At 32.2% G+C, this 17,760-nt stretch overlaps 2 protein-coding genes across 2 annotated transcripts; both read right to left on the bottom strand.

Annotated features, from left to right (window-relative positions):
- Window positions 1–1,273: 1,273 nt before the first annotated feature.
- LOC112017863 (preprotein translocase subunit SECE1) lies at window positions 1,274–2,129 on the bottom strand. Its single transcript, XM_024050320.2, has one exon. It carries the CDS (start codon window positions 2,065–2,067, stop codon window positions 1,501–1,503), a length of 567 nt encoding a protein of 188 aa, XP_023906088.1. The 5' UTR covers window positions 2,068–2,129; the 3' UTR covers window positions 1,274–1,500.
- Window positions 2,130–9,341: 7,212 nt separating this feature from the next.
- LOC112017868 (transcription repressor OFP12) lies at window positions 9,342–10,593 on the bottom strand. Its single transcript, XM_024050325.2, has one exon. It carries the CDS (start codon window positions 10,504–10,506, stop codon window positions 9,781–9,783), a length of 726 nt encoding a protein of 241 aa, XP_023906093.1. The 5' UTR covers window positions 10,507–10,593; the 3' UTR covers window positions 9,342–9,780.
- Window positions 10,594–17,760: the final 7,167 nt, after the last annotated feature.

Here is a 17,760-nt window from a genome sequence, read left to right as displayed (position 1 = left end):
GGAGATAGGGCTATTACAGTCTTACTGCCAAAGATCGAGTACTGCTGCAAGCGATTCTGTCCAAAGCATCTAAGAAAGACAAGTAGGTATTGAGTCCTAAACTTTCTTTTTTGGGCTGCAATCTCTTGGTTATGAGAAATTTTCCCTCTGCATTTGAGTTGAGTCAATCACCACCACAGCTTAGAAGTGAACGATCCAAAACATCATTATGGCCTATGGGTCATGCTTGAATGCCAGTTCAATCAATTGAAAGCAATTGAATGGGGTTATGGGGATGTCCATGGATCAAATTTTGGGTTGGAATTCCTAAAATTTAATAGGGTTTGGTATTTAAAATATTTAATTGGTTTGGGTTTGGAGCATTCTTTTTGTCTCAAATCTAACCCATTGCCATTCCTCTTTTTTTATTTTGAGCAGAAGTTGAATAGGTCGGTAATGTCTAATAGAGATTTTTTACAAAATAGACCTTCGGCTTGATCACTTATTATGGACTAAAAAATCTCAGCTCTACTCTACAAACCCTTTTCCTTTGATTCAATGGTATCCTTCGCTCATGATCTCAAGATATATTTTTCACCTTAAGTTTTGGCACTAGATTTGCTCTTTGAAGTACTACAATAACAAAGGAGATATGTATCGCTTTTATTATTATTATTATTATTATAAAATAAATTTTGAAACCATGGTTTGCTTCCTAGTTCTACTCTTTTGAAGTATTGTAAGAAGTAGTGGAAATATATATATATATATATATATAAAAGATATGAAGAGATTTGAAGTTGTGGGTTCACTCATGATGATTGATTATTATTTTCAAGTTAAGACATCATTCAATTTTTAGTGTAAATGAGATTTGAGCCTAAATTTCATTCCTTATTTAACAAGACTTTATCAATTGAAACTTTTAAGATATGCATTTTCTTGGACTTAGTTTAGGTTCAGTGTTTAGTTACATTGAACCCATTAAAATAATGACACGTGATCAAAAGTAGACACATGTCACTTTTGTGATAGGTCCCTTATAATTGGACTTTATATCTACTATCTTCTTAAATAGGCGCCAAAGTCTATAAACAACATGAGTTAGAAATTTGTTTTTAGTCCAATGCGATAGTTCTAGTAATTAGAATCAGAAAGTACATTGGGAAGGAGAAGAGAATGACACCCCAAATCCAATTTGTGGTCTCCTTTGTCTCCTTAATCCTTAGGATGGATAGCAAGTGTTTGATTGAGCTAACCTTGTTACAATTAAGTAAGTGGGTACTAAAGTCTATAAACAACACGAGTTACAATTCCGCAATGTGCATAAGAAAAAAAGGTTGCTAGCAAAGATTTACACAATTCATTCAAAAACTCTCCAAAATCTTATCCTAGAACACGCTACATAATCTCACTCACAAAGTCACAAAATGTGGCAAGTACATCTTCTGCCCACGTGGCTTAACCTTAATGGGCCTTTCTACTGGGCTGGGGGCCCACGTGTCTTTACACCACTATTTGTCAGCCGAAGAAATCCTGAACTCCTCTACCGGCAAAAACCCGGTCAGAGAGCTCAGCCAAAACGGCATTCACAGTGAGCAAAACGACACTCGACCCTGCAATCACACCCAAAACGACACCCGTCGTGCCCAAAACCTTACCAAACGGCGGCCACTCGATCTCTCCGATCTCCTCCGCCACTCCGCTCCACAAACCCCCCTCTCCCTGCTGCTCCTTCCTCTTCCGCATCGCCTCCTTGATCTCTGATCCAACCTCGCCGCCGGGTTGAGTCTCCGATTCCGACTTGGTTTGCTGGGTCTCGGACTCGGGAGTTTCTCGGGTCTCTTCAATGGCTTTCAGCCTGAGACTGAGAGATATTAGGTTTACGGGTCTGAGTTTGGGGTGAGAAAGAGAAAGGTGACCGACAAGTGGCGGTTTGAGCAGTACGGACGTGCGTGGGTGACCGGCTTTTGTGGGTGGTGGGAAAGGAGAGGTTACCGGGAATTGTACGGAAATTGGTAGCGCCATTTTTTCCTGTGTGGTGGTAGAGTCTAAAAATTTGGATGACAGTATGAAAAGCACAGCCATGTCTTTAATTTGGGTGTCAAGTTTGGGTTGGGCTTCAATTCTAAGCCCAAATCTATCTTTTCATTTGTTTAGGGGCCTATTTTTTCTGCCATTAAGATCATGGCCCATTTTAACTCTTTTATCATTTTGTAAAAATGATTGTGTATAATTACTGATTATTAATTATCATTCAGTTTTATAATAATAACTATTATTATAGGTTAAGTGTAAGTTGAGGGGGTTAGACCTCTAAATCTAACCCTAGAAAAGAGGCACAGAAGACTTTTGGGTTGTATTAAGGGAGCCAATGTTTTCTTGTGTCTGTTCCGTGAAGTAAGCCTCTCACAAACTGGCAGTCCCACATATGTGTTGGGTGCACAACATGTGAGAGGCGCAGAACAGAAAATATTTGTGTTAATTGAAAGAAAGAAAGATATTTTCCATGGAAATATTTGTAAAGGAGCATAGTGCATTTGATTGGAGAGAGATAGCATTTATTAAATTATTAGTATAGGATGACCAGAAGTTAGTAATGAAGCTAACCCTTAAAGAGAGACACAGAACACAAAATACCGTATTCAATGAAAAAAAACACACACACAAACTACTAGAGATTTTATGATGATATGAATAGTAGTGTATTTCTAACCATGTACACAAGCTATTCCCTCTAACTATTCGATTTTATAAAGATTCATAGTTTAAAAAATGGGTAATTTTTATTTAGTTACAACACATATAAATTGAACCAATATATAATAATTTATTTATTTTAAAAAGGGATAAATAACCATAGTTCATTTAATACAAGTTTTCTATTCCATTTCTTTTGTGTTTTACTTTTATGTTTCACTAATTACAGTATAACATATGTATGATTTGTTTCCATTGTAAACTTTGATTATTTTATGAGGAATTTTTTTTATAAAATGCAATTAGATGTGATTGGTGAAATATAAAGTGAGACACAAAAAGTGGGAAAGAGAATTTATATTCATAGTGCATGTATGTAAAGTTGGGTTGAGTATAAACTAAAGGTATAGCGAGTATGAAAAATATTGAAGGAAAGAGTTCGGGGTTTAACTTTACATAATGAGAATTTTGAGATTAATAAAGCTGTTTTTTAGCCTTGAAAGATTTATGCTGGATGCTTCTAAGTTGATGGTTGAAACTTGATCTTGTGCAGTGGTGACTCTACTTGCAAACCAAGGTGGTTATAGGACCACCCTGACTTGTAAAAATATGTATATACACTTGCCAAAAAAATATTATATGCTAAATTAACCTATTGTGACTATCTTAATAAAATTTTTGAACATCTTGACTTGAGAATTACAAAAATTTGAGTTCAACAAAAATAAGAGTAGTGCTATTACATTCACAACATTTTTAGAATAATTTTACAACAAATCTAATGTAGTAAGCTATTATTGATTCTAATTTGGGCCAAATACTAATATTATTTTTTTACCCACCAATAATAGCTTTTTGCATAAGATTTATTATAAAAATGTTGTGAACTTAGCATTATTTCAAAATTAATTCTATCCCCAAACATAATTCTTAATCCCTTTTTTTTTTAAGCTTAAATAACAAAAATAAATATTAGCTCAAATAACAACAAACATAAACCAAACAAAAACAAGACAAGACCAAACAATAACAAATGAAAAAAATTATTGAACAAAAAGCCTATTATAAAATAAAAAGATAAAATTTGTAACTCGTTCAACCTATTCAATAAAAATAATTTCTAATTTTTTTTTAAATGGTACCAATAAAAATATTGTGGTAATTTAAATTTCTTAGTGACCACCTTAAAAAAAATTTCTAGAGCTGCCAATGATCTCGTGAAAATTCTGAGCAAAGGGTTTGGTAAGCCTTTTTAACAGAATAAGCCCCATTATTTTCCTTCAGCCAAATCAAAATACCTGGTTGTGGAGTTGTACATAGAGGAATAGACTTTATTTGTTGAGCTTTAGGGAGATTGAAACATAAGTCTATAAGATAGGAATTCCACCATGCCGAGTGTGAATTGATAATAGCATCAATTGTAGCTTCAGTAGAGAGAAAAGGAGGAGGAGGAGAAATCACCCTACCGCCTCCCTCCTTAAGTAGCCAAGGATCATAAAAAAAAATCCGAATAGTTTATCATCTCCAACTCTCCACCTAGCCCCCATAGAAATAACATTTCTAGATCGTAAAATACTCTTCCAAGCAAAAGAACTTGAGCAAGATTTTGCCTAAAAATAGATCAATTTGGAAAATACTTTGCCTTAAAGACTTAATAGAAAAGTGAATCAATATCATGAACAAGGTCTCACACCTATTTTGGCAACATAGCTTCATTAGAATTTCCAAGATCTCTAAAACCCAAACCTCTAGTCGATTTTGGTAACCACAAAGATTCCTATTTTTTCTAGTGAATTTTCCTTCTATCTCTTCTTTGACCCCACCAAAACTTTCACGTCAACATTTCAATGTCCTGACATAGACACTCTGGCAATTTGAAAAAACTCAGCAAAAAGAGAGGTGGCTTGAACAATTGCTTTCAAGAAAGTAACTTTTCCTTCCACTCTTATAGTTTCCCCATAAACTTGGCCTTTTATGTAGTTCAAGCTTGCTCTTTTATTTTATTCCATCACTGTAGGTAAACCTAGATATTTTTCTGGTACTCCAAGTAGATTTTTTTTTTTTATAGAATCCTTTGTAGGAAGAGTGCATGGTTTAACTTTAGTTAACGATAATTTTGAGATTAAAAAAGCTGTTTTTGTTTAGCCTTGAAAGATTTATATTTGGTGGACTTAAATTACAGATTAAAATCTTGAACTACTTTTTAATAAAGTTTGATTATTGGGTAGTCCAATGTTATATCCTTTTTAAAAAAAAATAATTTATGAAAATGGAGTTCTGGAGATCAGCCAGTCATGGATCACAAATGTAGGATTTATAAGATTATAGCTATATTTTGTTGAGAGCCAAAAAAAAAAAAAAAAAAAAATTTTTTTTTTTTTTTTTTTTGATAATTGAAACTTATGTCTTATGCTGAAGCACATGCTTCTGATTCATTTCTCGAAATAAAAATGTTGTTCTATTCATGGTGACCATTGACCAAACTACTTTAGAAGATGATAAGATTTGTATATCAATTTCTTTATTCTGCATTGCATTTAATTTTAGTAACTTGCCTACCTTTTTCTCAAAAAAAAAAATATTGAGTAACTTTGTTTTGGTCATGGGATGAAGACAAACAACAAAGGATTTTAAAAATATAGCGTGCAATTTGCATTGTCTCCATGCGTAAAAACAAGATCCTGGGGTTACAGTGAACAAAAACAAACCACTATTCAAACAGACAGACTACCATTCCCGAGTAAAAATACCCATGACACGGGAGCTGAGAACAGTTTCCAGACTTAACCTTTTCTAGCCAAGCAGCAGACGGCAGAATCATACAAACTTTGACACACTAGTTGCAGTCTGTGGCATTGAGATAAGCGCACGTGATGCAATTACTATCAATAGTTAAAATTGATAGTTGCAAAAAAGTAATTTTTAATTTCAACCATTAATTAAAAAAGATTAAAAGAAAGCTATTAAAAGTAAAAAATTAAAGTAAAAAATGTAAAAAATAAAAATTTTTTGTGAAGAAAATAGGTAAATTGCACCCGGTGCGATACCCATCGGATCATAATCCGAGTCTGTGAAAGAAGGAGCTCCTCTATTCACTGCCAAAATCTGCACTAGTCTGTGTCAGTCATTAGGTTTGAATAAAATTGGAATTTTAAGATGCAACAGAATATGAGAGTAATCAACAGAAAACATTGAGAAGTAATAAAGATAAATAAACATTCTTTTAGTTGAATGTCATGTCACTGTCTAAAATACCTAAGGATTTTATTAGCGTATACCTTAAGAACGTATGTTAGTAAATTATTTTAAAAAATTTTTTATGAGAAAATGAAAAATAACTAACTGTTTTGATAATTTTTTCAATTTTTATAAAAAAATTTCTAAAATGAATGATTAAAGAGAATACATTAACTGAACTCAAAAACTAATTGATTCCAATAAAAAAATTCAATTTTTATTAATATACTTCGACACTCATTAACTAATTACTTTATTATTTTCTAATAACAATAAATCCAAACTCTTTTATAATGTACTAATTATGATCGATTGTGTCAAAAAGTTTATTTATTTATTTATAATAATTATCAAAAAATGTTTTGTCTTGGATTAATAGATTATATAAATAATAGATTATATAAATAATCTGGAGTTACATGTCTGCAATATGACTTTGAATGGTACACCTTGGTTGGGTCTTAAGAGAAAATCACTATGTCCAAAAAAATCAGATTTGATTTGATTGAAGATGAACAATCCAATAATCCATAATCTGACAGTCCTTACTTTTGGACGTGTTATATATGGTGATGAATCATATATGCATTATTTTTTCAATTATTTGAGGGTCAATACTCATGAGGTCGTATCGTGTTCTACCACAATTTGCTATCAATTTGACAATCCAACCAAACGTCATCAAATTGGTAATTACGGTGGTGATCAAATTCCAGAAAAGTCAGTACTGGATTACTAATATAATATAGTACTTCAATAGTGTCTTGTCTGTCAATTTAAGGTGCTCCTTAAGACTCAAATCCTAAGAAGTCATTGTCGTTAAGATATGGTTTTACACGTTCTTTTGGTTATTCAGATATCTAGGAGCCACCGCCAACTGATTTTTTCTTTGTAGTAGTTGGCTCAACATAAAAATGATACACGGAACTTCCAAAGTCCTTTAGTTTGCTCTGGAATTCTTGTTTTGACAATCAGCAAATCAAGAGCAAAACAAAAGTCCTGCTTGAATTCTCTTTGATATTACGATATACATGATTGCGTGAAATAAAACTCTTGGATAATATTATGAATGTCAAAATTTTCAACTTAAAAAATACATAACATCATGGGTCACTGCAAAGTGCATACACTTCATTGCCACCCTATTAAAGCTTCTTCTTATCTCTTCTAGTAGATGCAATATATTATCCTAATTCTCCTATTATTCAGAGAGAGAGAGAGTTCCTATCCTATTCATTACAAAATAAAGTAGCCTCCATTGAACTAAAAGATCACACCATAAACCAATGTTGAGATTCTCTGAACCATTTTCTTCTATTTGGGCCGACTTGTTTAAATCCATATGTCCAACTTGCGCTTTTGGCCTCATATGAGTCCGAATCGTTCATGTCCTCTTTCTTCTACTTCTACTGCTAAATTTTTTCCCCACATGTTTTGGAATCATTGGTATGTTAATTTCATCAGTAACTGTCAATAATTGATGAAATCTGAAATTAGAAGTTAAGTAATGCTCTCCCTTTGTAATCTGTAAACCGTAATAACTTGGGACATTGGATTTAGTCTCTCATCCCACCGAATTTCATAACTTGTTGCCCAAAAATACTCCGCAATTTAATACTGCAGACACATGAGGACAAATGGTCTGGTATTAACCTTACCTAAACCAACTAACTTCACAAATAATTTACAATATAAAATACAAAAGCATCTCATCCTTTTACTGTAGCGGTTCTTAGCTCACTTTGGATCCCTTTTGTCTGTCTTCCTTTTCTGTCATATATGAGAGGAATTAAACATATAGTATATTCTTAATACCATCTCAACCTTGTTCTCTTCCATGCAAATTTTTGGTTTTCCAATGCTTTTGCTCAGTATATTGTGGACTGATTGGAGACTGCACCTGACGCTCTTCAAACCGTTGGACCTTGTGAATTTTTTAGTCTCTAAGCTTTGAAAGCCGAAGTCTCTATTTAAGGACCCAAATTGCCCACAAACTTAAAGCACATTTCATTAACAAGTTTTAGGAATATAATATTTTTCATAACGGCTGACATAACTTATTATAATTTGTGTATAATAAAGACAGTTTCGTTAATTGATAAATCCAAATAAAAATAATATTATTTTAATAGGCAAGACTTAGGTACAGTACTGATTTAGGTACAGTACTTACTTAGATGTTGTTCTTTAAGTTTACATTTCAAAATTCTGCCATGTGGATTTTTTTATATAGGATGAAAATGTATTTTTTTAATTAAGTAGCCACATGACTAAATCTTAAGAGGAGAACTCAAGAAATAGCATTTAAAATACTGTATTTAAGTTTTGTCATATTTCAATTATATGATGTAGGACACAATTTACTATTTAATTATTGTAATTTATTATTTTTGGTATTTTTATGTAAAAAAACGTTATTTTAGGTTTAGGTTATTTATTTCCTTGTTTTTATGTGCATTTAATGCTTTTTAGGTCAAATTTGGTTCCTGTTATGGTTAGGTATCAATTAGGAGTTATTTTAGATTATATTTTCTTGTATGTCAAGTTTTAAGGAGCCCTTAAATAGGCCTCTAAGTCTGTAAACGTTTTTCATAGTTGATTATCAATAAAAATTCAGATTTATGTCTATTGTATTCTCTGGTGGATTCCAGACCTATCACCTTGTGGATTCAAGGAACTCCTCGTGGATTCGAGGTTTACTACCCAGAAACTAACAGTTTAGTTTCTGTTTCATCAAGAGAGCATCGTGTGTGCTTCTCTTCAGGCTTCCGAGACATCATTATAATTGATCACGTCGGTAATTGTAAAAGATGTTGTATTGCGTGATGTCTGAGTGGCCCCAAATTTCCAAATATTTTGACCCAATTTGCATACGAAGTCCAGTAGTCACTCCAATATGGATACTGCAATCCTGTTTCCTAAACTCATTTTCTTGAGGCCTCAAGTGAAATTTTTTCAAAATCAATAACCATTTTTTTCTTGGGTAAGATTTGAATGAGAAATGTACCGCTTAATTTCCATCCCACTCCTTCACTGCAGCCTAGCTAAGGGTTGGATATACCAGAAACCAAAGAACTGTGCTTAGTACAATTCGATGTATGCATGATGATGATTGAATGACAACGAAGCTTCCGATATATGCCTAGCCCCCCATCCTCCCTCACATCCCAATACTACTTATACGTTCCTATCAAGAAAGCAACCATGCCGAACAAAACTAGCTAGGATCCTCGTGATTATGTGCGCAAAACGCCCCAACATGCATGTTCATACTAAAATATTGCCAGACAGCAAGGACCACAACAAAAACAAAGACAATGAATGAACTTTGCTTGTTACCACATAGTTAATTACCATCGTCCTTTATCTCTTTTTTGTTTGCTGAGCCACCATTATTTACCACATGTAAATCAACAAAGGAACTCTGAACAAGAAAAAAAATACATTAATTTTTGCATAACAAACACGAGAACATATAAAAATATAACACGCATCGAGACACATTAACCTCCCACGCCTCCTTGCTTTCGTGATTATCAAATACATTTTTTTTTTGTCTTCATTGTTGAAACATGAAGCATCTGCTTTCATCAAAGACAAAGTAAATCCCATAAAAGAAACCAAAAACAAGAGCCAACATATTCTTCCTATACTATTAAAAAGATAAAAAGAAAGAAGAAGAAGAAGAAGAAGATACATGTTACAGCAATCCGAAAAAGAATACATATAGCCAACCTGACTAATGTAATGAGGATCCGACCCGTAAAATTTGGGGTTAAGACTTGATTTTTTTTTTTTTTTTGATTGATAGATACTGGACTATTACTTGAACCCCGACTAAAGATTGGTCGTTGTTGATACATGTTACAATAATTGCTGTGAAATATATTGCTGCCGCCGGTTCTTAGATTCGCTACAGTGATTGGCGGCCGATGATGATGATGACGAAGACGACAAGATGCAAATAACAAGGTCGGAAAAAGCTTGAATAATATACTTGTGGGTGTTCTTCGGATTTAATGTAAGATAACATAAGAGAAGCTCGTGCAAATACTCCCATTCAGTTGTGAGGTCGTTGAGATTTCTTGCATCAACCATTTCTTGCATTGAGCGTCTGAAATCAACGTAAGGATCGAGTGAGTACTTGGGGACTTTGACGCTTTCATTGACTAAAAACATTGTGTTGTTATGATCATGATCATCAGGTGGCGGGTGAGGGTGTTGTGTGGAGTCAACTATGGAGTTGGAGTGGCCAGGGGTGGAGAAGAAGAAGCGTTGGGAGGCGAAGACGGTTGCGAAGTCTGGTGGTGGGGGTGAGTAGTCTGTGTCGTCGGAGTCATCGGAGGAGGAGGAGAAGAATTCGGTGGTGGTGGAGGAGGTGAGGGAGGTGGAGTGCTGGGTTTGTGATGAGGTGAGGTTGTATAAGGAGTTGAAGTTTTTTATGATGATTGATGAAGCTGTGGAGAGGGAGGGATGGTTGTGATGGTCTTGGTTTTGGTCTGATGGAGATGGAGGAGTTGATTGGATGGTGGGTAGGCATTTGAGTTTGGAGAAGAAGAGGTGGACGTTCTTCCAAAAGTGGTTTGACATTTTCAGCTTTTGGGTGAGAGAGAGAGAGAGTAAGCTAGTAAGAACAATTGAAAGGTTATATATGGTGTAAATGTGTTGTGGGAACTTTTGTTGTGAGTTGTAACTCGTATTAGCGGAGGATAAAAAATGAAAAAAAAAGGGAGGGGGTAGTTTTTTTTTTTATAAAAGGGAGGGGGGTAGTTGGTTTGGGAGATAAGGCTTTTTATTTGTCTATTTGATGACCTAAAAAGCCTAAAATTCTTTCGAGTTGTAAACTTGTATTAATTATTATATGTGTGAATCTTTTCGCAATATAGGAACCTTATAATCGTTTGGGACCCATACAAGATAAATTATCAACATATTGAACTCATGAAAAATTTCTCCTCCAATTAATTGAGATTGAGAGAGCTTTATTTATTCATATTTTTCATTATATTGTTTTAGTCCTTCTAGAAATTAGTATGTGTCTTGTGGGTGTACACAGGTTAAATTAATTATTATGTATCTAAGGATGTACATTATGCCAACAATGGCATACCTGCAAGCATTGAAATGAGATGTTGCAAGCATACTCAGCTAAAAAACAATGAGAAGATGTTAAAAGCTAAAAAGATGGTACTTCTAAGCTTTCATGCACTTTATTTCTGAGCTCCTAAAATGGGTTTTTTTTTTTTTATACCTAATTGAGATACTCTTTTAAGTTGTCTTGGACAATCAACCATGTATCATGCGTGGTATTATCATTAAATCATCCTTTTTAGTACCTCTTTTTCCAACTCTTCAACAATTTCAAAACAAAAATTCTAAGCACATATTTTTAACACACAATTTGGCATAATTTGTACATGTATCAAGTGGTAGTTAGATTATTTTTTACCAAGTACTAGCTGTCATAATTGCCAGGAACAAAAGAAAACTTTCAAAAGATGTGGTTTTTTTTTTTTAAAAAAATAGATTTTTTTTTATTTAAAATAAAATTTGATATTTTATTAATTTTTTTAAAAAAGTAATTGTTCTATTGAAAGTTGCGGAACATATGATTGGCAAAAGTATTAAATAGGAAGATTTTTGTAAAAGAAATCAGAAAAACGAGGCCATTTAGTTTATTAATTTGCCGCTACAACATCATTTAGTTTGTTAAATAGTGAAGTTTTATTCAGTCAGAAAAATAAAATAAAAAATAGTGTAGTTTTAATGTAGACATCCTATTTCTATTTCGTTCCTCAATTATGAATTTGTGATACAAACTCTTTTATGTGTGTGTACCCCCAATAATGAAAGAGTGCACATAAACTCTTCAATCTCTTTCTCATTTATTGTGTTCAGCTTTGATTTTGATTCTACTTTGATTTATGTTTTAAAATTTTTTATTTTGATCATTCAATATATCATTTTTCACCTCTACTTTATCAAATTCTCAATTTCACATTTTTATTTAAACCATTGAGTTTTTATTTTAAGCTTAATCTCAAATGAATTTTCCACCCTTCTGTCCAATCTTTTGATTTTAGTGATTAAAAAAGAATGAAAAATTAGAAAAGAGAAGAACAAAAACAAAAACAAAAATTAACGCTGCTAGTGAGGCGTGCACTGTTGCATTTACAGTGCACTGTTTGAGACCATGCATTAATATCAACAAAAAAAAAAAAAAAAAAAAATCTGTATTCTCTGTTTGAACTTTGAATTGTGCCGTTGGAAACTAGTAGAAAAAACAATGCAACGGCTAGGATTTGGGGAATAAATAGAGCAGGGTCAGTGATGGCTCCAAAATTTTTTTTTATAATGTTCCTCAATAAGCATAAATTATACAATTTAGTAAAAAGAAAATTTTATATATTAACAAAAAAAAAAATGCTAATACATAAAATTTTACAACATAAAGCTTGTGGAGCTCAGTTGTGGTTGTTATTAGTGTTGCTGAACAGGGATGGACGACGATAGCTGGGAAGAGTAAGTGAGTTTCTTATTTCCTTTTAGCCTTTAGGTTTGATTTAGTTTTAGTTTAAATTGTTTAATGACCTGTGAATCCACAAGGCATTGGGGCAATGAGGAATTTAAAAAAAAAAAAATATATATATATATATATATATTTGTTGAATTAAAAATGTAATTGTGTTGGTTTTGAAGTAGTGATAGTCTTAGAAGGCATTGGGGCAATGAGGAATTTAAAAAAAAAAAAATATATATATATATATATATATTTGTTGAATTAAAAATGTAATTGTGTTGGTTTTGAAGTAGTGATAGTCTTAGTCTAAGATGAGATTGATCTTGTATTGGGCTTTTCTATTGAAATTTGATTTGAACCTTGTTAGTGGTTTTATTATAATTTTTCCAGATTTTCGTTCAAATTTTTTTTTTTTTTTGGTTGGGTTTTTTCCATTGTTTTATAAACCAATACAGTGAAAGAACCAGAAAAGTGACTAATTACTGGTTTTTTGGTCGAACTGGTGACGTCATAAACACTATAATTAATAAAATTTTAAATTATATAAATAAAAATATAATAAGTTTATTACTAATAATATGATAGAAAAATGTAAAAACATAATATTTAGTGACACTTTTCATGTAAATTTAATCAAATTTCTTTAGAATGGACAATCACATGTTTAATTATAATCATAAAAAGAAAAAGTTTATTATATATATATATAATGAATTAATTGATTTTATATAAAAATTAAGTAAATTTTTAAGTTTATTCACTTAATTAACTAAAACTACATTTTTTTTTCTAATCAAAATTATCGGAAAAAGAAAAAAGAAAAGTAATTGTACAATGAAAAAAGCTAAATTTACGTGACTTTAACCAATTAGTTGTATAATATATATTTTAATGTTTTTGAGGAAAAGTAGTCGTACAATGACAGTGTATCAAGTAAAGCAAAACCTAAAAGTAAAGCTGTAGTATAGGTTTAAATGAATATAAAAGCATGTAGTTCTTTTTGCTTGAAAGACCCTAATAAATTGTTAAGTTGCTCAAATTATGGACCAAAATTTAATTTTATTGGCATTAAAAAAAAAAAATCAGCTCAACCAATTCATTTGTTTTTCTTGTTTCTTTGAATTATTTCAAAACTGTTTTGAGAGAGAGATAATTGACATAAATATTTTGAAGGAGGAACTCAACCCTGAGGGTGGACAACCCAAAAGGGCCAAAACCTGTACCAACTCAACCAGTTCAGCTAAACCCATTGCACCCATTTTCATTCCGACGAGCACCACTCCGGTCCATGGACGCTGTCGCTATCCTTGAGAGCTCCACCTTCGCTGTCGTAGGAGGGCTGGGTAAACTCTTAACTCACGTAATTCTATTTTTGCATTGACTTGCTTGATTTGTTGGATGAAATTGCCACAAATTGAAATTTGGTACATACCAAATTTGGTATATGTAGAATCCAAGACAATAATGAATTTAACCTTGTTAAAATAACAATTAAAATTGAAAAAGGTTAACTTTAGGTATGCTTCACATAATAAAATTGTTCATATTTTGTCACTTACTGATAATTTCATTATTATCATGTCTTTTTTATTATTGCATGTCCGGTCACATTATTTAGCTCTAGGCCACCATGCCATTCAAATAAAATTCATTGCTTGTTTGAGTTATTGTAATAAATTTGAATATTATTTCCATGTCCATTAAATAATTAACTAAACACTAAAACTATCTTTACCTACTTAGTTGAGATCCGTAAACATTTCAGTCATGCATGGATGTCTCACACTTTCTTACAATGTAACATGATTCCAAATTCATCCTGGCAGAGCGTAAGCAAATTTTGTCCATGGAGTTATTTCTTAATAAAAAAAAAAAATGGTTTTAATTACTTTTTTTTTCTTAAAAATAATTGTTAGGACATATGTGATTCAATGTTAGGAACATATGTCAATATTTTATGTAATTGGCTAATCATTTGACAAAATGCACTTTACTTGTAATTAGGTAAAATTAGGATGTGTTTAATACTTCAAAAAACAAAATTTCAAGTTCATGTTAAAGCCACGCAAGTTTATCCAAAAATCAAGTGAGAAAGTGCTGTTCATTAAAGTTCGATAGTTAGCATCTATCGAGTTTAAAAAACTATGAAGCTCGAATCTCAACAGCTAGCTCGATAGATACCCTATCTGTCAAGATTTATGAAGTTCAATTTTTCAGAACTGATTTTCATCTAATTCGTGAATGTATGTTTGAGCTTTCTTTTCTCACAATTCTAAACATATATAAGGATTATTTTAAGGGCCGTTAAATGTTGCGCGAGTGTGAAGCAAAGTTTTGTTTATACAAATTGTGACCGGAGACAGAATTTTCCCTAATTCATCTTTCTCTTAAAGAAACTGCTATGTTTGTACACCTTAGGATTTTATGACCAAGGAGCTTCTTGATCTTCATTTTCTGGATGAACTGAAGAATTTTGCAGCCAACATCTTTCTCAAGTTGGTGATTAAGTCGCGTACTGGGATCCGCGCAATTAATTAGTCATGTACTGGGAGTCGTGCATTGAAAATGAGAGATTGTCACTACAGAACAAGTTCAATTGGGTATTGAGGTAAAGATTCAAATGTAGGTTGGTATAAGGTACCAGGATTGCTTTACTTGTAACTACTTGTTTTAATAATAGTGGATTCTCGTGAGTGGTGACTTTAAAATCACCCGGTGGGATTTTTGCTGTGTAAGTTTTTCCTATTCGTAAACAAATTGCCGTGTCAATTTATTTTTCGCTGCATTCTTAGTTTAATTGGTAATTTGTTTGTGCTACCATGCATCTTGCATGTTAATTAATTAATAAATTAGCTAATTAATCAATTAATTCATCATAAAGGGGTCAATACATTTTTAGCCTATCAATAATAAAATAAGTGACAACTTCTAACATTTCAAAAACTTATGATTTTCAAGAAAAACTTTCAAATCCATCTATTTTCTAAAAGCCCTTCTAGGGACATCACGGGGTGGTGTTCACATTTAAATACTCATCCAAATGATAAAACATTTTGTTTCTTGAATCTTGTGATCTTGTCATTTTGTTTCTTGAATCTTGTGATCTTGTCTCGATTCATAAAACCCTAATCCTCTAGCGCAAATCTTTCCAATATGAAAATTTCAATTTCAATTTGAGTTTTTGTTTTTGTTTTTTTTTATCTTTTTTAACGAGAAATTCCAACCATGCAACAATAGCCACAATGCAAGAGGCCCTTTCACCAGTCCATTCCTATTGTATATTTTGTACTATCATTTTTCGAACTTTTTTTTTACCCCTTTTCATAAACTTATTTTTTATATGCCCTCAAACCAAATATATTCATTATGTAGTCTCATTTTGGAACTTAAGTATCTAAAATTTAAGTTTCATGAAAAAATAAAAAACATGAGTTGAGATTTTTTTATAGGTTTCCATTAGAACTCGAGTTTTAGAGAGTTGAATTCTTCACATTAGAACTTGATTCTCATAGGCTACATAACTAATATGTTTCATTTGATACCATATAATAAATAAGTTTGTGAAAAAAAAAAAAATAATGGGCAAAAAAACCATCATTTTACTTGCTTGTGCTGATATTATTAGACGTAGGATTTTGTGCTTATATATATATATATATATATAGACATCTCTCTGTTATCAAATATATATATATATATATATAGACACCTCTCTTTGTACAATGATCGTATGTTCAATTAATATACACCATTTTCAAATGTCTTCCACGTTTATTTCACAGCTCGTTGATTCTTATCAATCAATTATGGTTGACGTGTGTTTGACAGTTTGTACAAGAACACAAAGACGCCCATCACCTTCCTACCCATCCATTCGCTGTGACCCACAAGTTCATCAATCATCACATCAACCATTTATCAACATTGTCATCATGCAATATATATATATATATATATAATAGGTGAAAGTAAGGAAAAGTCAAATTAGAATTCTAAATTTGAGTTTCAATTTTGTGTCATGTGTCCTAAATTATTTATTCTTAAAGAGTTTTATTTCTTAATTTTAGATTCAAATGTAGGATCACATCATAAATATTCATTCAAATGATTTATTAAGTACCAAAACTAAAAAGTCTAGAATAAATGAATCGTAAAAAAAAAGTACTTCACAATAATTTAAAAAAATGAACAATTTACATTTTATATCTAATAATATCCCTAAATTTTTTTTAAAGAGTTAACAAAATATAAAAATGACTATTAATAGTATTTAAATTATACACATAGGAATTATATTATGCATTTTATTGTATATTTTTAAGTATATCCATGCATATGCATAAGGTTACAAGCTAGTTTCTAATAAACACCCTACAAATTATTGGCCCAAATGCACAACAATAAAATCACACACACAGGTTTCCTGCTGCATGGTTATTAAGATTCTTAAAAAGACCAGCATCTAACTTACCTTCACAGGTGCAGCAAGACACTATATATACTTAATTGGCTAGCTATTTAGAAACATTCACTTACCTAAAACATTAAAGCTATGAATATTTTGAAACATTTACACATAATTGGCCTTCAAAATTGACTCACGGGAACATGTTCTTCCTCTTCTAAGAAGCTGACAGGTTCTCTTGTGAGTTGTGACTTTGATATCATAACACAGTGTATTTTAGGTCCCACCCATGTTCTTCCTTTCTTGCATATATTTGTTCTGGCAGGATTTGTTTGACCATCTTGGAGCCTGTTGCTATGGCCTATTAGCAAGCCCCTATACATAAGGTACTGCAATAGCCCCTTTTTCTTGCAGGGAGAATAGGATCGAACCACGCGCAATAGATGTTTAGAACTCTGGTTTTCAACCAGCCATAAACAGCTACTTTGAATCATTAATTGTCATGGACCCATGTGTCCATTAATTGCCCCAGGCCCCCCAAAGGTAAAGGACAGCTACTGCAATTGAATTCCCATTGTTAAACCTTCTGCTGCTAAATGGTCCTGGTCGGTATACATTTTGGAATGTAATGTGAAAATATTTAGTAGTATATAAAAAAATAAAGTAGAAGCATGAGATCTTTATGAACCATATATTACAACAAACTCATAACAAGGTATTTATAATAGGCTAATCCTAAACTAATATATAAACTAGGATACTTAGTAGAATTAAGATTTTGTTACTTGCACGTAAAGTGAGATTAGATTTCGACTTGATTATGAATTGAGAATGTATTTAACGTAGGGCTGACTGTTGATCCGGCCCATATGCAAAACCCAGCTCAGCTTACGGAGGCCCACCATTTTCTCATCATCCT

The sequence above is a fragment of the Quercus suber genome, unplaced genomic scaffold (assembly GCF_002906115.3).
Source record: "Quercus suber isolate HL8 unplaced genomic scaffold, Cork oak 2.0 scaffold_4, whole genome shotgun sequence".
NCBI classification, from domain to species: Eukaryota; Viridiplantae; Streptophyta; class Magnoliopsida; order Fagales; family Fagaceae; genus Quercus; species Quercus suber.
Note: the sequence above shows the minus strand (reverse complement) of the source record. Positions and strands in the feature narration are given on the sequence as shown.